Source organism: Lemur catta, chromosome 5 (assembly GCF_020740605.2).
Source record: "Lemur catta isolate mLemCat1 chromosome 5, mLemCat1.pri, whole genome shotgun sequence".
Taxonomy (NCBI): domain Eukaryota; kingdom Metazoa; phylum Chordata; class Mammalia; order Primates; family Lemuridae; genus Lemur; species Lemur catta.
Window position 1 is genome coordinate 25,205,130 of NC_059132.1, and position 21,869 is coordinate 25,226,998.

Genomic DNA, 21,869 nt, shown 5'->3' on the forward strand with positions numbered 1-21,869 from the left:
TTGGTCCTAAAATCTGAGGATGCTGCTAGCGTCTTGACAGAAAGCTCTTAAAAATGTCTGCTGTAGGGAATTCGGTCTAGAAAGACGGCCAAGGGCAGATACAAGGTAAACAGAAGAACAGATTTGTGAGTGACAAGAAACAGGATCCCGATCCGTCCTGACGGAAGGGTGTACAAAGGTGGTTGCTTATGTATCATAAGCAATGCATTAAGCTCTGTCCACTGTGGTGGGAAGTGTTTTACAGGGCCATGTGGGGACCTGGGGTGGGGAAGATGAGTGTGTACGGGGAGACCAAGGAAGGAGCACAGACATCAGTCTCCTTCACCATGACCTTCCCTGGAAGGATCTGAGCACACCTGTCTCATCCTTTCCATCCCCCGTTTTCTGGGAAGAAATTTCCAGCAAAATGCAAAGGAAATACTCCCTTTCCTGAGCATGTTAATTCACTGTCATCCTTAGAGAAGAAAAACAAGGATCGGGAGTACTCGATGCTGTGCCTCTCTCTCTGCAGCTCAGCCCCCACAGGAATACGGGCACAAAACCAGGAGGGTGGGGGTGCAAGGGAGAGAGGAAGGCAGGTCATAAGAGAAATCAGTTTGGCTTAACAGCCAATTCAGGCTAAAATCCGATCGACTACTTTTTCACTATGTCGCTGCAATGTAAAATGAAACCCTGTGTTTCACGTCAGAGAGGAGGGCAGGTAACAAGGCAGGCTGAGCCCTGTAAGTGAACGTACACAGGTTGACGATGGCTGTCCCTGGGTGTTTGATCCGGGAAATACAGTGGGGGTGGGGGTGGGGCTAGATTGCCCAGATGAAAGAGAAACTAAGATACTCAAAAATGGCTCTCTCTTGCCAAAGCAGGAGCCAGGCCACCTGAAGAGGGCTCATTTCATCTGTCCGGAAAAACAGCAACTGGGTCTCAGGACCGGCACCTCATTTTGCAATAACGTTCCGTTACGAAATCCAGCAGCCTTGCACTGGAAAGTGCAGTGGTTTAGTGGCTTTGAGTCTCTTTTCTATGTAGGAGCTGCATGACCTCGGGTTGCTCATCTGTAAAATGGGAATCCAGCTCCGAGAGTGGGGTGAAGAATAAAGTAAATTTGTCACTGTATATGAAGCACCTAGCGTGACCTGTGACACCGCACCTGCCCACCAGCTGTCAGTGGTTATGCCCACGATGAACAGTCATGGCTCCAGTCATTTTAAATAGTAGTCATTAACTGGTGTTACCATCTTGACCGATGTAACTAATTACCCAGTACCTTTGGCTTTGAAAAAAACAAATAAAACATGAGCAGAAGTTTTCGGGCAAAATCAGCTGCCAGTGAGTGATACAGTAAATCCCTGCTCACCATGGGCAACAGAACTGGGAGACAAAAAAAAAAAAAAAAAAAAAAAAAAGCTGTGGGCAGAATGTTCTAGATCAAAGAGCTGACAGCACTGGGGGCAGAAGTAGGAGGTGAAGAAAGGAAATGTTAGGTGTATCAGTGGCTAGAGGGGAGAGATCCTATGACGACTATGGTGGGGCCTCTGAGGTTCTACTGATTTCTCCTTTTATTACTTTTTCTTCTTTGTTTTTTAAGGGGATGAGAACAAGGTTGCATCCAAAGATCCTGGCCAGGGTGGGACGTGGCTGGGGTAACAGAGGTGCATCTTTTTAAAAGGCTCTAAAGGCTCTAAGGCCACCAGGTTTGGGATGAGACAACCCCGGCTTGCAGTTTTGTCCTGCCAGTTCCTTTGCTATGCCTAGCTAAGTAATGTCACCTCTCAGCCTCTATTTATTTGTCTGTAAAATGGGGGCAATATTAGCATCCATCACAAATGCTCCACAAATGGTGCCTATGATTATCATAAATAATACTGAAATAGGGGGATGTCACTCTTCCCTTTGATTCCAGAATCGGGATGAACATCGAGGTTGGGAACGTTTCTTACACGGGAGCCATCATCTCCTGGTCGTCCTCGGAGCCCTGCCTGGAGGACTATTACCACATTATGTACAGGCCCAACTGGAACAGCATCTTCTCCGGCTATCTGCGCTACAGCTTCCACCACGAGGAGAAGGTGCCTCGAACCATCAGCTCCGTGGTGCTGGAGCATCTCGCCCCTTCCACTCTCTACTTCCTGTGCATCAGCTGTAAGAAGGCTGCTTTTCCTTACAGGCACTACTGCACCATGTTCCACACCCTGGATAAGAGCCCGCTGGCTGCTGGAGGCTCCCTGGTGGACCCCCAGATCTCGCTTTGGGTGCTGATGGCCATCCTGCTGGCCTGCTTCACAGCCGTCCTCGCCTTCATCTGCCTCCAGTTCTGGTGCATCCGTTGCCACGAGCCTCGGTGGTCTTACAGAGCCGGCCACATGGAGGAAGCCAACGGGCTGGTGCGATGGCCGGAGGAGGCCCCGGCTCTGGGGCAGAGGGAGGAAGACCTGCAGGGGCTGCCCCTGGTGGGGATGCCACGCAAGAACTCCGGAGCCGAAGCTGCACCAGAAGCCGCCGCAGGCCCGGAGGCCCCCGACACAGGTGACTTACAGCGGGAGGGCGCTGACCAACCCGCCGTCCTGCCCTGTCCTGGGGAGTGAGCGGAAGAGGAGACGGCCCGCACCATGGAGCCTGAAGCCCTCCACTCAGTAGGTCTTTTGTAAAAATGTGTCTAAACACCACCCGCTTCTCTCCCGTCAAATGTCAGTGCTACCGCGGATCGCCTGGGTTGGACAAATGCCCGATGACGAAGCTCTCAAGCTGGAAAATGTACCCCCCAGCGTGTGCCAGGGACAAATAAGCATCTTTTCAGCAGTGTCCATTTGCACGGGGGCCCAGTTAAGAGCTGAAGGCATTATTTAAACATCAAAACACACATGGATGTATTATAGAGTAGAAAATAAAAATTTGCATGACTTAAACGAAACATAATACTTGAAAGAAATTTTTGAGTGGCAGGTGGGCTGCCTGAGGCACGCGGTCAGTCGGCTAAGGCAGACGTCCTGTGTCCTCTGCCGCTGGGGGCGATTCGTTGGAAGTGTCAGAAGCCTTGATCTGGAGTGTTTTCCAGTTTTTAGGCAAATCACACACCACCTCACATCCCATCTCCATTTTTTTTTTAACACCACTGACTCTCTTTACTATTATTAATAATACTTTTCTTTAAATTGACTCATTCTTTAAACTTAAACCTATTTTCAAACATAGCCTTATATTACTCCGTAAGTGAAAAACCGGCGCCCTCCTGCTATAAATAGTAGGGAAGAGACATAAGAAATAATATAATAAAAACAAAATAGTATTAAATTTGACTTAGTTACTATTGCCTGCCGACGACCCTGAGTTAGGCCTGCTCTCTTGTCTTTGATAGAAAGGGAGACTCACCATTGTTGGAGATGCATGAATGTAAGTCTTTCTCCTTGATGTAGCGTAAGGTTTGGAAGAGGATTGGAAAGGGAGGTGCTGTTTTTACTTTGGGAGTCAATGTTAGTCAATGCCATGTCTGTGGACCACTTCAAATGCTGTCTGTGAGCTTCCCTTGGTTTGAGACATCACCTTGACCAGGTTGGCTGTACAGAGACACCTGTACTCTCCCTGCATCATCCTAAGACCTTCCAAGTGCCCCCTTACACTCGTGGAGCACAAAATCCCACCATCACAGGGCGACACTGCCAAGAATCCGCTGAGAAACAGCAAGAGCTGCGAAGCCAAATGAGAAGCCCCAGGTCCCCACTTCCCCGCCTGCCTCGGTGACATCCTCACCTAACTGACCCTGCTCCGCACCCAGCCCCCCCAGGTCTGCTTTCGCCCCCGTCCCTGCTAGTTGTGAACAAATAAAAATGAATATACTCGCAGTTGTTTCTGCCTGGAGCTCACTGTTGCCTTTATCTCCCCGCCTTCTCGCCATTCCGATTCAGGGGACGCTTTTCTATTTGCTTTTTCTCTGCAACCCTCTTGTAAGTAGGACAGGGCAGGGCTCCTTACCTTGGACCCATAGAGGTAATAAGGCTGGACATTGGCAGGTTTGTCTCGTTGCGGTTCTTGGGTGAAAGGAATGGCAGTTCGGACAAAACTGGAAGAAAAGAGATGGTGACAGAGTTAACGGGGTCTTAGCATTATTCTTCACAGGACACGGATAGCAGGAGCCCTTCGTGACCAGGTGAAGGTTCACATTGGAACAACTACAGTTTCTTAGGTGGCTGCCTATAAAGGGACTAAACTCTTCTGACAAACTCCCAGCCATTTACTGTCTCCTTTCCACAAATGGGAAAACTGCACCCCCGGTCCCCAGTCTTGACTTGGGGCTGGTGGCTGCTGAGGACGCTAGTGAGCAAGAAAGTGAGAACGGGCTGGGCTTGAAAACGGCCCCATCCCTCCACCTCCAGTTTGCTTTCTCAGCAGCAGGGCTAGCAAACCCTTTCTCTACAGAGCCAGGCAGCCACTATTTTCGGCTTTGCAAGCCAGATGGTCTGTCACAAGTACTCAACGGTGCTGTTATAGCACGGAAGTGCTCACAGACAATAACAAACAAACGAGCATGACTGAGTTCCAGTAAAACTCAATGAATTTCAAGTTATTTTCACTTGTCACCAAATATTATGCTTTAGGTTTTTTTCCCCCCAAACATCCAGAAATGTCAATACCACTCTCAGCTTGCGGGCTGATCAAAAGCTGTTGGCAACTGGATATGGCCTGTCGTTTGCTGCTCCCTGCTCGAGAGAGTTAAAAATCCTAAATCTTTACAGACTTACTAGAAGTCGATTTTGCTCAGTGTGTGGATTCAGGAGCATTTGTGGATTGTTCCTGTATCCTTCCATTCATTCAACACATACTCATTTAACAGTGGCCCCAGCCTGGGCCCTAGAGACGCTGAGGACCTGCATGATGCAGACATTTTCTTACATCCTTATGTACTTGTTTTGTATGTGAAGACAAACATGTCTTACCTCTTCCACCAGGTTATGAACTTCTGCAGGGATAAAGAAATTGGGTCTTGTCTCTACCTGGGTGCCTGGCCCAGGGCTGTGTGCACCTCGCAGGAGGCAAGTTCCACTTTGTCATGCACGTGCGTGCTCCGCAAACATGTGTCTGTTTTGCATGCATGCATTCAGATATACGGATGTCCTTACAAATGTACAATCTGATCACGTCACTCCCCTTCCTCCAACTTTTCCAGGGTTCCTAAATGCATGATCCCGGGTGGCCTATGGAGTACTGCGTGGTCTGTCCCTGCTTCCTGCTTTATCTTTCGTGGCACCATCCCCCACGCCGCTAGTTTTACCCTCACCAACCTCTCGGTTCTTTAGAAACCTGGCCTGGCATACTCTTCTCCCGTCTTTTCACCTTATCTGCTCCTACTCATCCTTTGCGTCTCAACTCCAGTGTCACCTCCTCAGAGAAGAAAGCCTCCCTTGAGGTTTATGTCACTCCCAGGACTGAGTCAGGTGGTGCTGTTACCTCTCTCACAGCCCCGTGGGCTTTCCTTCATCTTCTCATTCACTGCTCATGAAGGTACATGTGTCCTGCAGTTGCGTAGTCACCTGCATCCTCCTCTAGCCTGAAGGCTCTAAGAGGCAGAACAGAACCTGCACTCTGGGGGGTCTCTGAGTGACGCCTGTCGCAGGAACTAACTGACACATGTGCTGGGTCCCCACCCAGCCCCAGGCCCCTCTGCACAGGGACTCCCTTACCGGTTCGTGGACCCATTGTAGCAGTAGTTGGGGAGAAAGTCAAAGTTCAGCTCCCAGAAGACGTGCAGAGTGATGCGGCCGTAGGGGGCAGACACGTTGTGATTGGCCTCCCGGAACATGGCGTCGAAGCTGTCCAGCGTCATGTGCTTGCAGAGCAGCCGGTGTGTGAGCCGGTTAATCTCCAGCAGCCACTCCAGCTCCTGCCCAGAGGGAGAACCCACAACTGCTGAGGACGTACACATACACCTCACACGCGTGCGCTTCATCTCACCGATTCCTTCCACGCGGGTGACAGCCCCTCAGCCGACCTCCTGACTAGGACCCGCAGTGGCATCTAACCCTGTTCTCTTCTGAGCAGTGGGGGGAACTGCCAGACTGTGCTGGAGGCAGGGTGGGGGGCTGCATGCAGCCCCTTGGAAGGAGACGACGGACCATGTGCAAACCCCATTTGCACCCCTTTGGGTAGAGAACATGCCTGCTTGCTTTCCAGCTCCTGTTCTGGTGAGGAAAAAGCACGTCCCTCAGAGTCACAGTAAAAGAAAGCTGTGGCCCGCATATCACCAGAGTCTGTATCTCCACCCTGCAGAAAGCAGTAACAAGAGCTACCACTAATTAAGGACTTACCATTAGGTTGAACCATATGGAATTGCTGGGATTTTTAAGGTGGAACACTTTCAGATACTGGCAATTTTGTATGGTTCAACCTAATTAATATGTGCCAATTTTATATGTGTTAACTCATTTAATGCTCACCAAACCCCTCTGAAGTCAGTATTGCTGCTGCCCTTACTTAACACTTACGGAAACTGAGGCTTTGCAAAGTTAAGTAACTTGGCTTCAAATCCAGGAAGCTGGGCTCCAAAGTGCATCCTTAACCACTAAGTATTATAACTCCTAAAGAAATTTTCTAAAGCAGCAGGGGCAGAACGCTTCTTCCTTTGGACTACAGGCCCCTCGAGTTGTCACACAGGGGTCAGCAAAGGTGTGGCTACAAGCCACGGGCAAGTGGGTCTGCAGCCCACGATGACCATGGATCTATGGGTGCTGTGGGCCTTAATGGTTTGGAATCTCACCTTTAGGCAGAGTCGAGACTGGAGTGGATAATACCTGCACATGGAAGGCCATCGCATTTGTTGAGAAATGAAATAAGAGTGAAACCCTTTCATCTCGCTTTGGTCTTTTGTTCTGCAACTTCTTGATCTTGGTATCAAAAAGAATCAAAGCACAGTCTCGTGCAGAGAAAGCAAAGGCACTCTAAGGCCACTCCTGTGTTGTTTTGGTTAAGCCATCTTTTGAGATAGATATAAATGTCCCTATTTCATAGAGGGGGGAAACTGAGGCCGGAAGGTTAATTAACTTGCCCAAGGTCACACAGGGAATACATAAGAGGGCTTGGGATGTGAATCCAGGTCTTCTGGTTCCAAATCATGTGTTCGTGACCCCTGTGACACAGTTCCCTGGAATAAGGGTACAAGAGCTGCAAAGTCCTTTGAAAGGCAAAGATGGTTTTATGTAATAATATAAAGGCTGAAAAAACAGTGGCAAGGGCAGTTCACCAGAGCGTGGACAGGTGGGGTGGCAGGGGGGTCAGCGGCAATGGCTGGGACACGGAGCGAAGCTGTCCATGGCAACAGAGGCAGCTTCACACCAGGGATTTGATGTCATTCTCATCAGCCACAAGGTCCCCATTAGCCTGGATGAAGTCCTGGAAGGCAGAAGCCTCAGACCACGCTTCCAGTTTTCAGAGCTCTGCCTTTCTGAAACTCAGATTCCGTAGCTCTCAAGTAAGGGCGAAGAACAGGCTGAAGCCTTGCAAACCGGAGGGGTCAGGTCAGTGAGAGCAGCGGGGGTCGAGAAGGAGTTGCAGGGGTGGGCTGTCGGTGGCAACTTGGAGGGCCCTCGACAAAGGTGGAACTACTACTTTTGAAATTCCACCTGGCTGCTGCCACATCAGAATGCGAGTTAATGACGGCAGATCCTGCAATTTTTCAAAAGAAGGTCAAAATCTGAATTTCAGCTCTGGAATAACATCCGGAAGAATAAGTTTCTAGTCACCATGCACCATGATGTGTATGAAGGGCAGACACAGCAAACCGGCTTTCTGCTCCTGTCTCCTGGGGGCCTAGCTAGCTGGAATGTGTCTTCTTCCCATTCTCTTAGGATGGGTCATGAATAAATTAATTAATTAAAATGGAGTAAACACTGATGAGTTTATTTCTAAGCTCACTGAGTCCCTGGCACACTGTGGTGCTCTGTTACCGAAGATAACTGCGGCTGACAAACTGGGGAACAACTTCTGTTTCAACATTCTGCGATTTCAACAGTCTCACAAGGGCGTGGCAGTGTTTACAAGAAAGACCAAAGGACAGGTGGGGGCTGCTAGAACCATAGGTCCATTTCTTCTTCCATGTTACATAATCCAAGTTGTATTTGGCATCACATTTTGGGTTTGTTCTTCTGGCCTTCGAGTCAGAAGGGGGCATTTGCCTGCTGGACGCAGGGGCTCCGGGCCCCAAGGCACGGACGGAAAAGGTTTAAAAGGCTACATGGGCCATTTAGGAGCCTTCTAAGAGGATCTCAGCTTCCACGGTAAAGCTGGCTTACTAAAGGGCAACACAGAGAAGCACAACTAGGGAAATAAAACACCCAAGTGGGCAACCTCAGAGAAGCAGGGGAAAGAGCTCTTCGATGGGACTCAGAAGAGCTGTGTGTCAGCCACATCCGACTGTCAACCGGCTCCGTGACCTCGGGCAGGTAAGAAGAGCAGGGTCTCAAACTCAGGCACAGCACGGCCTGGAAGGTCACACAAGCGAAGGAAGCCAAAGGGAGGGCAGTCCACCTAACTGGAACTTCCAGTCGTTTCCAGGCAATCTCTGCCATCTGGGAATGCTGGTGCGGTGTTGCCGGAGCTTCTGCAGTTTTATTTGAAGTCTTCCAAATGTTAAGGGTTGGTTCAAAATTACAAATACATTCTGCAACCTGAGCAAAACAGAGCCTGCTGGGTTTCAATTCAGCATCAGATCGTGCCGAGACTCTGTTGCTCAGCTGTGTAAAACGAGGGTGACTGCAACCTCTCCAAGCTCGGAATCAAGCCACTGTCCCCTGTCAGCATGGAGTTGTTAAGGTGGAGGGAAGGGCACAGGGGAGCACATTCCTTGGTGTGTTTTTGGAGGCAGCCACTTCCCAGCCTAGCAAGCGGGAGGCTGTCCTGACCCACAAGGAGAGAGCTTTCCCGGGGTCGCCTCTTCAAGGGCTTCACAGGAAGAGGGAGCTCTCGGGGGAGCCGTTGCCCCCACCTGATAAACAAGAGCTTTCCCTGCTTGTTTTGATTTTGTTCCCAGCTAAAAGAACACTCAGTGCCTTTCCAAAGGTGGGAAGAGGCCACGGAGATGCACACACCCCAGATCATTTTGTTTTCTCCGTAAGATATGCTCATTATTGGAAAACTAAAGGATACAGATAAACAAAAAAGAAGAAAACAAACATCCTACCACTTGGAGCTAATCACTGCTAACATTTTTGGCATAAACAAAGAAAAACTCTATTTCTCAAAATAGAAGCAGCCAAATGATTTCCCAGAAGAAAGTGTGCTGTACTGTAGCCTCTTGAAATGAGTGACCCGGGACTTAGGTGGGCGGTTAGGTCAAGTCCTAAGAAACGTTGCCGAAAATTCACCCTGAGAGCACTGTTTGTTTTACAGCCCCAAATTTCTCTTTTTCTCTCATCTTTTTTCCCTAAGCTATTATTTATTAACAGCTAATACTAAGCTATTATTTATTAATAGCGAATACTAAGTGTTTACTAGGTACAAGGAACTGTGCAAAGCTCTTTCCAGGCAGTATCTCATTTTATCCTCATAACAAACAGCCCTAGGAGGTAGATTCTGATAGTTCCTCCATTTCGGAGACGAGGAAACAAGCTTGGAGAAGGCCAGTAACGTACACGAGATCACCCAGTTAGCAGGTGGCAGGGTCAGGACCGGAACCCCTGCCTGCGTCTGTAGTTCCAGTTCTCAGTCACTTTGTTTTTTACCACTTTGTCCGCTTAAAAAAAAACGTTTTATGTTGAAATGATTTTAGACTTACAGAAAAATTGTAAAAACATATCCTTTGCCCATCTTCCCCAATGTTAGCATCTGGCATGACACAGTACAATTACTGAGAGCAGGAAGTTAACTTTGGTACACCACAGGCTTCATTCAGATTTCACCAGTTTTCCCACTAAGGTCCTTTTTCCGTTGTAGGGTTCAGTTCAGGATTCCACTTTGTATTTAGCTGCCATGTTTCTTTATTCTTCTCTAGTTTGCAAGTGTTTAGTCTTTCCCTATCTCTCATGACTCAGGCACTTTTAAAAAACACTGTTCACTTCTTTTTTTTTTTTTTTTTTTTTAGAATGGCACTCAGTTTGGGTTCACCTGATATTTTCTCATACTTAGACTGAGATTGTACATTTTGGCAAGAATATATGATGGCAACGGAAATGTATCTTGCTGGTGACATTAACCCTGACACTTGGTTAAGATGGTGTCTGTCAGTTTTCTCCACTGTAGAGTTACTCCTCTTCCCTTCGTAGTTAATAAATATCTCAGGGGAGGAAGTTTGAGACTATGCAAGTAACATGTTTCTTCTCAAAGGTTTTTGTTTTGTTTTTAAATTTTTTTATAGTGGTAAGATATACATAACATAAAATTTACCATTTTAACCATTTTTAAGGGTACTATGGCATGAAGTACAGTCACATTGCCGTACAACTGTCACCACCACCCATCTCTAGAACTAAACCTCATCTTCTCCAACTGAGACTCCATCCATTAAACCCTAACTTCCCTCTCCCTGGCAACCACCATGATTTTATGTTTCCATGAATTTGCTACTGCAGAAACCTCATATAAGAGGAATCATTCAGTATTCTTCTCAAAGTTCTGCCCATTAATTTTAACATCCATCAACTGATCTTGCCTGCAACAATTATTATTATGTTCTAGTGGCGATTTTCTATATCCCATTCCTTCTACTCATCTGCTTTTGAAAGCATTCAACTCTTCCTTTGATTCACTTAAAGACCAATCAAGTTTACTCTAATTCTTAGAATTAGCAGAGAGCACTTTAAATCACTGTTTTCTAGGAGAAAGGAGCAGGCCTATTCCATGCTTGTGTGTCAGGACTGGCTACATAATTTGCAGGGTACAGTGAATAATGAAAACGCAGGGTCTTCCTGTTAAAAAATTATTAAGAATTTCAAGCTGGTGACAGCAGAGCATGAAGCCAGCTGCAGAACCCTTCTGGGCCATGTACTACTGCATGCCCATGAAGCCCACCCTGTTGTGCAACCTTCCCTAGCTTCTTAGGACCACTCACCTACTTGCCTGGTTCTGCATGACCCTGAGAACAAGCAGCTGTGTCTGACAGTTTGCCATCTCTAGAGATCCCCTCCATTCCCACCCCCCTAGGCAATCAGAAGGGTAAGATTATTCTCATTCTGTGTAAGTCTTTTATTCCCTGCTTCATTCAGATGGGAAAGAGACTCACTGCATCTTTTTAACTGACCTAGCACTAGGCGAACAACAATCCCTAGCTAGGATTCTAGTCTGAGGAATCCCAGAGCAGAAATCCCACCTGCCCCCAGGCTCTTACCACGATGGAGGTCAGGTCCTCGCTCTCAAAGCGGCTGATGGCCTGGTCCAAGGACTTATACATGGCAGCAGAAATGCGCTGGGTGATGAGTCTGTTCAAATCAATTGATCTACCCAACAGCTGGAAGGAAGAGAGAAGTTACTTAAGATTCGCCCAGACACCTGACAACTAAATGCAATACATTGATAGGAGACTGGATTAAACGTAAAAAGGATATTACTGGGACATATGGGGACTGTATTTAGAAAACAGCACTGTTAAATTTCCTGAGTATGATAATTCTACTTTGATTTTACAAGAGAATGTGCTCACTTTTAGGAGATACAGGCTGAGGCATTCAGGGATGAAATCTTATGATATCTGCAACTTACTCTCAATGGGTAAGAAAAGAAAATACATACACTAGCACACACACTGTATCTGTGTGTGAGACAAAATATATAATCAGAAAGAGAAAGTGAACTAAACGTGGCAAAACATTAATAACCACAAATCTGGCTATAAGGTAGATGAGTATTCATTGTATTATTCTTTCAACTTCCCTACAGGCTTGAAATACAAAAAGTTTAGGAAAAATACGGTTTATTCAGGCTGTGGGAAGAGGCTCGGGGTAGGCTCTGGCTCCCTGTAACTGCTTCTGCTGACATCCTAAATTTAGCCCTGAGGTTCTGCCTGCATCTTGCCTATGCTCAATACAGTAATTCAGTCATCAGGAAACAGCAGCCACCTCAGCAAGGCCCAACTTTGTGTTTTTACGGGGGAAAATTTAAAAGCAAGAGGATGCAGGACTGATTACAGGATGCAAAATATAGTTTAAGATACTTTCCACTGGGGCACACGTGGGGCATTACTGCCGACACTATGCAAGTAACAGAGAACATTCATTGAGTACCTGCTGCATCCATGGCACTTCGCTAGGTGCCAAATGATTATTCTTCATTATTTTATTTTTCCTGCTTCCCTTTCGGGATAAATTTTCTACCAACTGACTAGGGCCCCTTATAGCCATCTCATGCACATATAAAACTCAGTATTTTAATACCCTGTGGCTAATTCTGGCTGCGTCATAACTGATAGCAGTAGTCTTCTGAGAGGCTAAAGAAAAAGCTCTCATCGAGCCCCTGCTGTTGGCAGAAGTGACTTCTTTCCCTCTTAACAATACTCAATTTTCCTTGGACTTCTCATAGCAATGGGAATGTCCAGGGTTCCTGGGTGAACGCTTTCCTTTTCACCTAAGGCATCATCTCAGCCTCTGTCCTGCCCCTTCAGAAGACCAGGACCATGAAAGAGACACACAGACATCACAGCATAAAGGCCATTTCGCCACCAGCCTGGCCAAAAGCAGGGCCCCAGAAGGAGGGCTCAGAGTCCGCTGGGGCAGCTCTGATTTTGTCTGTCGGGCTCACATTAACCTTTTTAACTGGGGATGTGTTTCTTAGCTCCCAGCAACATTTCCTCTACATCTGGAGTCAAATGTTAACAGAAACCAACTCCATACACATACAACCGATTTCTACCCTGCGTTTGACCTGACATGCTCCATTTCCAAGGTGCTGTGGTCCTTCTTCACTTCGACCAGCACTTGGGCCACGTTCAGGGACAGATTTACCCATCTCTGAGCAGCAGTTCCAGCTGAAAGAGTGGGCAACAGCTCGTGAAGGGAAGACATAGGCTTTGGTGGCCACTACTTGTAAGAGGTCAGCGGCAGATGGGTGGAGAAGCCTAGAACTGGAACCAAAGGGAGCCCAATGCCTCTTTATTAGCTGCAAGATTCTGAAGCTGTGCTACACCTGTGCCCAGAAATCCACACCGGGCAATGTACACAGGGCAGACGGTGCCCAGTCCTGATTTCTGATCTCTCCTGCCGGTTCCATCTCCACGGTAGGTTCCCGCCACCATACCTGGACGTGTCTCTGTTTCAGCAGCGTTTCATAGCGGTTGGACGGTGGGTATGGAATGATGACTCCATAATTCTTGCACTCAGCTCGAAAACGTTTATCCAACAGGACACTGGAAGGGATAAAATTTAAGTAAGGCCAGTAAACAGGATAGTGAATGGCTCTCAGCCACCCAGCTGCGTCTATCTTCAGAACACAGCATGTACTCATGAAGGACTATCTTTATTTATACACACACACATATATATTTGTGTCATAAAAATATTTTTATGAGACAGGGTCTCACTCTGTCACACAGGCTGGAATGCAGTGGTGTAATCATAAATCACTATAGCCTCCAACTCCTGTGCTCAAGCGATCCTCCCACCTCAGCCTCCTGAGTAGCTGGGACTACAGGTACATGTCACCACACCTGGCTAATTTTTCTTATTTTTGTAGAGACAAGGTCTGGCTATGTTGCTCAGGCTGGTCTTGAACTACTGGCCTCAAGCGATCCTCTTGTCTTGGCCTCCCAAAGTGCTGAGATTGCCAGCATGAGACACCACACCTGACTATACATCTTAAATAAAACTGTTTTCTGCTCAGGAGCAAGGTTCTTCAAATTTCTTTTCAGCTACAGAAGCAGCTCAATATGTCAAACAGAGTTTCTAAGTTAAAGATGGGCAACACAGAAGGTGAACGAGCCTCTTTCCTCTGTTGTTCATTTACCACAAAAGCAACCGAGTGCGTGCTAGGGACATCCCACAAGATATTTTAGTGCTGGGGACACACAGTTCCTGTCCTCATGGAGCTTACATTCTAGGGAAGAGACTGATGATACAAAAATAAGCAAAGGAATGAAATAATTGCAGACAATAGTGAATATCTGCATGGTGTTTGCGGTTTACCGGGCACGTCACATGCACGTGCCCACACACACAGAATCACTGGTAATCTCACAACGACCCTGTGAGTCAGGCGTGCCATTACCACCTATTACCCCCTCACTGTTAGGACCACATTCCGTTTAATCCACAGACGCGTGTTAAGTGACCGCTTTGTGAAAGGCTGTGTTCTCTGTGCGTTCCCTGAAATCCTAAGTTCCTGCTTTCTGTACTTCCATCATTTAAGAGTCATTCGCTTTACTGAACGCACACCCTGTTAACAGAAACCTGTGTGTGCTGCGTCAACTCCCATTTGAAGTGTCTCAGAGCTACTCCAGCTGTTGAAAGCAAAATGAAGCAAATCCTTTCCACAGAAAGACGAATAATTAAGGTAAGAAACTATCCTTGAAATTATTGGTTTGTACATTTGGATTTCCAATAAGAATGGACATATTAATACCTACATATAAAATTTAAGGTTTTTCTTGACCGGGACTATTATAGGTTCTTGAAACTGTGGAACTGTCACGGGCGCCTAAATCCATATATCCTGACAACACCCATGAGCCACTAAAGCTTGACAATCTCTGGCCCAGACTTCCTTACTGGCCTCCTATCTGGTTTTCACCTACTCATTCTTGCTAACCTCCAATCCATTCTTCACACTAGTATATTTTTAAAAGAGTGAACTTTCAAAAATAAAAATCGAATCGGGTCACTGTTGTACTTTTGAAAGCATTCCGTGCCGTCCCATTCATTCTAAGACAAACGCCTACGAGGCAGGCGTGATCTGGCCCTGCCCACCTCTCCAGCTTTGTCAGGCACGCCGCCCCGTCTCACGGTCATGAACGAGACATTGACATGTATTAACTCACTCACGCAAATCCTCTCAACAGCCCCAAGAGGTAGGCACGATGCTATTATCAGACTTGCGCCACGGGGACTTTGCATAAGCAGTTCATTTTGCATGCAATTTCCTGCCCACCCTTCACCTAGTTTTAGTTAACTCCTAACAGCTTGGGGTAAGAACTCAGACGCTGCTCCCTCAAGACAGGCTTTGTCGTTTCCCAACCAAAGAGCAGTTCCGGCTTGATAGTCACATGTTCCCATAAACTTTTCCTTCATAGAGAGCACGTACCCTCCCTGGTCAGTGTGCATTTACCAGTTTTTAATCAATGACTGTCTTCCCTGCTGACTGCAGGGTCCATGAGGTTAGCACCGTGTCTGCCTAATTTCCTTCCCACTACATTCTAGCACCCAGTCCAGGCCTGCGCAATGGCTCCGTTTTGCTCAGGTGCTAGGGAAGAAGGGAGGTTTTGCAACAGAAAACCAAGTCTTCCAGGCGGCAGTCTTAGGAAGGATGGCGGCTCACAGCTCGGGGGCTCTCCTACCTGCCGGCCATGGCTTTGTAGTAAGCAAAGATCTGGTCCGCCAGCTTGTAGACAAACTGATCAAAACACAGGTTCACCTGGTGAAGAAGTGGGACAGGTTAATGGTGTCTGTCCTGCTTTATCACAGACACTCAGGCAACCGGAAGAGGGCATTTGGGCAGGACTGCCCACAGCACTTTCTGGGGCAAGGTGCTTTGAAGGAAGAAAAAGAAGATTCTGTGGCCAAGTGAGTTTGGTCCCTTGCTCTTGGGGTCCTCACTTAGTCAACAGAGAAGGCAAAGTTCAAAGAGCCTGTTGCTGGGACGACCTCCTCGGCTGTCCCGCGGCCCGCCCCGGGCAACGCACCAGACAGACCTTCCTCAGATCCCGCAGTTGCTCACATTATTGGCTAACTTTGCCACCTCCCCGTCCATCTCCTCTGATAACTTTCTTGACTTCCCCTTTCAATTTATCTTACCTTCCTTTGCAAATTTGATTATGAAGTTGATAGTCATTAGACATTTAAAAGCCCTCTTTTTTTTTAACTTTGCTTAAATATCTTTGTTTTTTAATGAACACAGCCTTGCCATTCCAGTAGTAGGTCATGGTGATCCAGTGGGAAGATGATGTCCCACCAGACAGAGGGGGTCAAACCAAACCTTCCAATACTGGCAAGAGCAGGAACTGGCCGAGGGCGGAGCTGTGACTGCCCCTGGGTACGAGCGAGCGCAACACCAAAAGAGGCAGACTGCATTTACGTGATTCATCTTTGATTCTTTTCCCACCAAGTCCTCAGCTCCGTAAGTTAACTATTCAAAAAGCTTTCATTTCACGCCCCACATACTATGCAGAACGCAAAACACGGTGCTGTGTGTAGTGCTTTCCTCATACCCAGGTAACTGGGGTCTCTGCCCTGGACTTTGAGATTCAAGGGTCCCCAGTGGACCCTCTTCCGGGCAAAGAATCTACAGGGTCAAAGCAGGGGTGTTCACTCAGCCCCCATTCTCCCCTTGTAGAAGCAGCTCTGAGTAGCCCTGCCCAGATGGCTGCTATGTGGTCTCTCCCCTGGCTTCGTCTCCCTGTGGACGGGCTGCACTGCAGATGTATGAGCCGTTCTTAGCGCTGGCCAAGGGGCCACTGTTTTTGAGCAGAGGGGGTCGACAGAGCTTGGGTGTCTGTACACACGCATGTGAAGCCCTTCATGGTGCGGAACAGAGTTGGGGACAGGAAGAGAAAGGAGCAGGCCACAAGCTGGGTGCCCCAATTTGCACCTCAGCCCGTGCCCTCAACTGTTACCCAGGTCCCTTCTGAGTTTCACGATGATTATGAAGACTACTCTAGGGTAAGTCACCGATCCCCCACTTTGTGCTCATAGCCAAAGATTTGAAAAGTCGAGAATCTCAGAAGAAGGTCACAGGAACAAAAGGAGCAGCACATCACTTGCCTCGGCCTCGATTTCGTCGTACAGGAACTGCTTTTTAAACTTGGTCAGAGCGTAGTAGGCGCTGTCGTTGTACAGGTCCAGCGGGTAGAGGACGTACCTGGAGAGGGAAACACAATGGCCGGCGGCTTGCTCAGGAGCTGTCTTCAGGCACTTGCTCGGGAAATAGACACCAGCTCAGAGCTGGGAAGGACAAACTGCCGGCCCTCTCTGATGTCTCCAGGGCCTCCGGCACTTGAGAAAGCCTTACTTTACAGTGCACCAAAACCCAGATGAAATAAAACCAAGGCCTGTAAAAATCTGTCTGGGACTAAAATAATCAATAATTAATAATAAATTGGTGGTGACTAAGGATTTTTAGCGTCCTGATCCCCAGAGATGATTGTTTTCTGAGCACAGCTGTTATGAGACAGACAAAGTCTAGGGAGGGAAGTTGGGGGGAGACTTCAGACCCTGTCTGCAAGGCTGAGTCAAACGACCTCGCATGGCCTGACCCCTGGCCTCGGCTCTCCCCGGGTGGGGCAGTTGACTGCCTCATCTCCAGTCAACTCAGCACTTCCGTCTGGAAAGAACAGAGCTCGCTCGAAAACTACCCTCCCTCCACCTGCACCCCAGGAACCTCCTGCTGGCCAAATCCTGCCTCTTACTCCATCATGGAAGGTTCTTTGGTTTCCAGGATATGGTCCGTTAGAATCCAGGGCATGGACATCTCAATGGGGAACTGGATTCGCCGGCCCATGGTCAACTCCAGGAAGAACTCTCGGAACCAGAGCTGGGAGAGGTCGCAGCACTGCTGCAGGGCTTCTGCAAGCACAAGGGAACGAGCCTTGGGTTACACACAGGAAGCTCCAAAAGGCCTTGGTTCTTGTTGCTTTTATTAATGTTCATTGTTATGATTGTTGTTGTGCCTGCTAGGTACAGAGCAGGTACTAAATATTGATTAGTAGATGCTGTTCTTTTGTACTTGAAGGCGGGCTTAACATCTACTTGGAAAACAGCATTTGTAAAGCTTCAGAGACAGTGGTAGTGAGTGGGGTGGGGGAAGATGTTTTAGAGCTTTAGGTGTCCCCACAATTTCTATCATCACTCCGCAAAGCCCTCCTGAAAACTGGCAAGCTAAGCGTAAAACGTGTGGTCACTGCTCACACACAGGGTCAAGACAGCCCCCAAGTGCCGGCTCTCGGCTGGGCTGTGGCTCCCGCACCCCTTCTGTGCGGTAATCCCAGATCCCGCGCTGTTTGCAGGCCCCAAAGGCCCTTCCCAGGCTACTCCCTAACGGAAAAGTTTGTACTGTTTGTTAAGATCACTCTTTCCTGTACCAACAGTCACGTTAAGACTCTCATGTCCCTGGGATGCTACTCTTCCTCCACCCTGCCCTGTACAACCCGGACGTGCATCCTTCTAACAGGAGAGGAAGAATGGAGGACACAGGACCGGGATGCAGCCTGGGAACCCCCTCTGCCAGGAGAGCAAGTGCTAACCGGCTCCTGGCTGCCGCTAGCATCTGGGGCCCGGTGTGCCTGCACATGGGCATTCCTGCTTTTCATCCCCTTCCATTAAGGACTTCATGACAAATTGGCGACAGGCACCTCCCAGACAAATTTCACTAAGTCAGAATAGCTGGACTGAGCCTGGCCTTTCTTAGCTTCCAAAGTCTACCGGAAAGTGTGTTTCCCCCTTGGTGGCAAAAATGTGCCCCTTAGGGTCAACCATCATGTCTCTTTGCAACTTTTAGCCTGGCGGCTGCAGTCACCCTGGCAGTCCCCGTCCTCTGGCCCCGGGCCCGACCCGCGGCTCACCACTGATGTTGAGCAGGTGCGTGAAGAAGAAGGACTGTTTGTGGAAGTCCTCGATGGCGAGCACGATGGGCCCGTCCAGGCTGCTTCTCAGGGTCTTCTTGGAGCCGCTTTTGTCTGCGATGAGCGACTCCAGCATGGTTCGCACCATGTACAGCTTGAAAAAGAAAGAGAGAGGAGAGGTCAGAAGCCGGCCCTGCAACCCAGGGGGAAAAGGTTGCTTTGTGCTGTATTTATTTATTTTTTTCCTGCAGATGTCTGCTCTTAAAAAGTATTGTCTTAAGGAAGCACCAGTTTAGGGCTGGAGAAGTCACTTTGGAACCATGACAACCTTCAGGAGGGAGACTGGGAGCCCGGCAGGAAGTTCTGCCCAGCGCCCAGCGTCCCTGGGCGGGTCGTGCCAGGCCCAGGAAGAGGCTCCTGCCTGTTCTGCTCAGCCAAGGCCACGGGCATCAGAGGAGACGGCCACAGGTGCCACAGGTGGAGCACTGGACTGGGAGTCAAAAGACCGGGGTTCAAGGCCAGGCACTGCCACTGACTTGCTGTGTGACCTGAGGCAACAAAGTCCCCACTCTGGGCCTCGGTTGTCTTATCTAACACAAGGGGTTGGACTGGACGCTTTCCCACGCCAGTCCCTTTCAGCTCTGACATTCTGAGGAACTGTGATACCGGGTGGGGTAAGATCAGAATGAACCCCCCTCCCACACCTCAAGTTTCCGGCCCTTGGCGGTTTTGACTCCGTTACTGAGCGATGGCGCCCCCTGGTGGCATCAGCTGCGTTGCACAGCCCGCCGAAATCCTGGGTGGAAAGCGGGTTAACATTGGTACTTACACAGGAGGCTACTAGGCAATTAACTCCTGCTTACAGAGTGCCTTAAGTGCAAAGGATGCAAGTGCGGTGGGCTTGTTCTCTTTGCTAATCTAGATCTTTCCACATCATTTGTCTGTGAATCTTAGGGCTGGAAGGGGCCTTGAGGAGCCAGGCTAGTCCATTCCTGCTGCCTCCTCGGGAAGGGTACCCAAGCCAACCCAGCCCGGCGGTGTTATACCAGGGATCGGCAGCCTCTTCGGCCCTGTGTGCCACCAGTGGGGTGAAACAAAGCCCTCGGGGACCACTGGCAGGCCTAAGACATAGATAGGAGAGAAGGAAGAGGGATGGGAGGGCAGGAGAGACAGGGAAGAGGGAGAGAGAGAAAGAGAGAGAGAGAAAAGCAAGAGGTATTGTATACGGTGGGAATGCCGCCGCGACTGCTAGAGGCCACCTCCGAGATGCTCCAACCTCCCAGCAACCGCGATCGTCTCTGCTGCCTCTGGATCTGCTCTGGGACGGACCCCGCCACACGCCTGGCACTGCTTTAGGCTGTGCGGCCACACAAGCACGTGACACACCGTCCCTGCCGCGGGGCTTCCCTTCGCGGTAAAGGAACTACCGTGGCTGTCGGCTCATTAGACAGTGCCCCGTCTGCAGCCCCGACATCCCTAAGAATCGAGACGCGCTCTTCTATGACGGCCTTCCAGGTCCTCAAAGGATGCACAGAGTCCAGTCTGGTGTGGGTGCTGACTGGCTTATATCAAACTCTAACTGTCTGACAACTGGCTTCATCCATGACAGGGTGAACTCTGTCCCCACCTACTGTTATTTAATTCACCAGAACAGTCTACATCCCGGCTATGGGAGACACCACGTCCACTGTGTTCTGAAGGCTGTGACAGAGCCCTGGGTGGGAGTCAGGAGACCTGGGTTTTGTCCCACCTCCACCTGGGACTCACCTTGTGACTTGGACAAGTCAATTCCCCTCTCTGGACCTCAGTTTCCCCATCTGTAAAATAGGGGGAGGGACTGGGTTTTGTTTTTTTTTTTTTCCTAAGAGCTCTTGCAGCTCTGCTGTCTGGGAGTCTACTAAATATATCTATGCCACCTGGCATGACCTGGTGGTGTCTGGGGGTCACTGTTGGTGACCCTCCTCTCACACTAGCTATACAAATGCTCCTTCCTCCCCTCTTTCTCTCTGCTAATGCCCCTCCTTCATCCTCCTTTCCAGTTTTTCCTGTGCCTGGTCTGTCTCTTCCTCACTCGTGTCCTAGGACTTACAGAAACACCTGCGAGCCCGGTGCAGCGCCCCCCGGGACATTCTGGGCTGGAAAGGTCTCTGACCCTTGGTACTCCACAGATGTGTTTGTAGACGCTTCCGTGGAACGTTCCACAGCCAGCAGGTGACAGTAATGCCAGCTGGCCAACACCCACCTCACCCCTGTCCCGGCCCCCAGTCCCCTGCCAGACACAGACACACACACAGTGAGGAGGGTCAGGGGGTGGGCCTCGGAGGATCCAGGGCAGAGAGGGGCTTGAAGCAGGAGTTCTCAGCCTGCGGCTTCTGGGGCCTGTTAGACCCTTAAGGCTGCAATGGGACCCACCTGCGTTTTCAATACTTTAGCAAGACTACCGGAAACTGTTCATCCTTAAGTAGGAGGCAAGGATTCAGCTAAGATGCCCAGATTATTCACTTTTTCTCCCCTATAATTTTATGACAGTTTTGGATTAGCCACAGGCAACCTCTTATTGTACGGAAGCTCCAGCTGGCAACTGAGTATTTCTGATTACTAGATTTTCACTGAGGGGTCAAGAGCTTTGGACATTTGTGCTTTTGGGAAGATGTGAGGAATAAGGGGCGTTTTGTCAGTAACATGATCTCATCCAAAGTTTTCATTTTACAGAGAATATAATCAGAGCTCAGGGAGGTCAAGGTGCTTGCCCAAGATCACATAGCAAGTCAGAGGCAGAAATTGTGAGTTTCCAAGGTAGGATGTCACTTCAGGGGCCGGGGCTGGGGCTGATTAAAGAGAGACAGGACGGATGCATACAGATTCCACTTTCAACTCCTCCCGCACTTTGGAATCTGTACTTCACTGGGCTACAAGATAGCCAGGATAGGTGGATATGGTATTATCCCTATTGGCCAGATTAGACAACTGAGGCACAGAGAGATTACGTAACGTGCCCAAGGTCACACAGATATCTGGGACTAGAATCCAGGTCTCCTGAATCTTAAGCCAGTGGTCCTCCTTTCTATACCAAAACAAGACAGCGGAGCAAGACCAGAGCAGCTGCTCAACCCTGCCCCTCCTGACTGAGGGGCCCCATCCCCCTGTCCCACAGTCCCACCATGATGACCCGCCACGGCCCAGCTGGCCTCTG

At 49.0% G+C, this 21,869-nt stretch overlaps 2 protein-coding genes across 3 annotated transcripts in view; one reads left to right on the plus strand and one right to left on the minus strand.

Moving 5' to 3' along the window:
- Positions 1 to 21,869, minus strand: part of CYFIP2 (cytoplasmic FMR1 interacting protein 2) — a 116,407-nt gene that overhangs the window by 43,153 nt on the left and 51,385 nt on the right. For both annotated transcript variants that reach the window (XM_045551278.1, XM_045551279.1), the window contains 8 exons: positions 18,677 to 18,830; positions 17,525 to 17,681; positions 16,881 to 16,977; positions 15,458 to 15,534; positions 13,207 to 13,315; positions 11,306 to 11,425; positions 5,673 to 5,872; positions 3,967 to 4,054 (listed from right to left, as the gene is read on the minus strand). In XM_045551278.1, coding sequence (XP_045407234.1) covers positions 3,967 to 4,054; positions 5,673 to 5,872; positions 11,306 to 11,425; positions 13,207 to 13,315; positions 15,458 to 15,534; positions 16,881 to 16,977; positions 17,525 to 17,681; positions 18,677 to 18,830 — 1,002 coding nt within the window. The remainder of the gene's footprint in view (positions 1 to 3,966; positions 4,055 to 5,672; positions 5,873 to 11,305; positions 11,426 to 13,206; positions 13,316 to 15,457; positions 15,535 to 16,880; positions 16,978 to 17,524; positions 17,682 to 18,676; positions 18,831 to 21,869) is intronic.
- FNDC9 (fibronectin type III domain containing 9) lies at positions 1,508 to 2,756 on the plus strand. Its single transcript, XM_045551280.1, has 2 exons — positions 1,508 to 1,537; positions 1,901 to 2,756. The coding sequence occupies exons 1-2, from the start codon at positions 1,512 to 1,514 to the stop codon at positions 2,580 to 2,582; spliced, it is 708 nt and encodes a 235-aa protein (XP_045407236.1). The 5' UTR covers positions 1,508 to 1,511; the 3' UTR covers positions 2,583 to 2,756.

What these genes read in the sequence shown, in the direction of transcription:
- FNDC9 (XM_045551280.1), top strand. Translation starts at nt 1,512, where the DNA reads ATGACGACTATGGTGGGGCCTCTGAG. An exon ending in ACTATGGTGGGGCCTCTGAG is followed by an intron (nt 1,538 to 1,900) that starts GTTCTACTGATT and finishes CTTTGATTCCAG; the next exon opens with AATCGGGATGAACATCGAGG.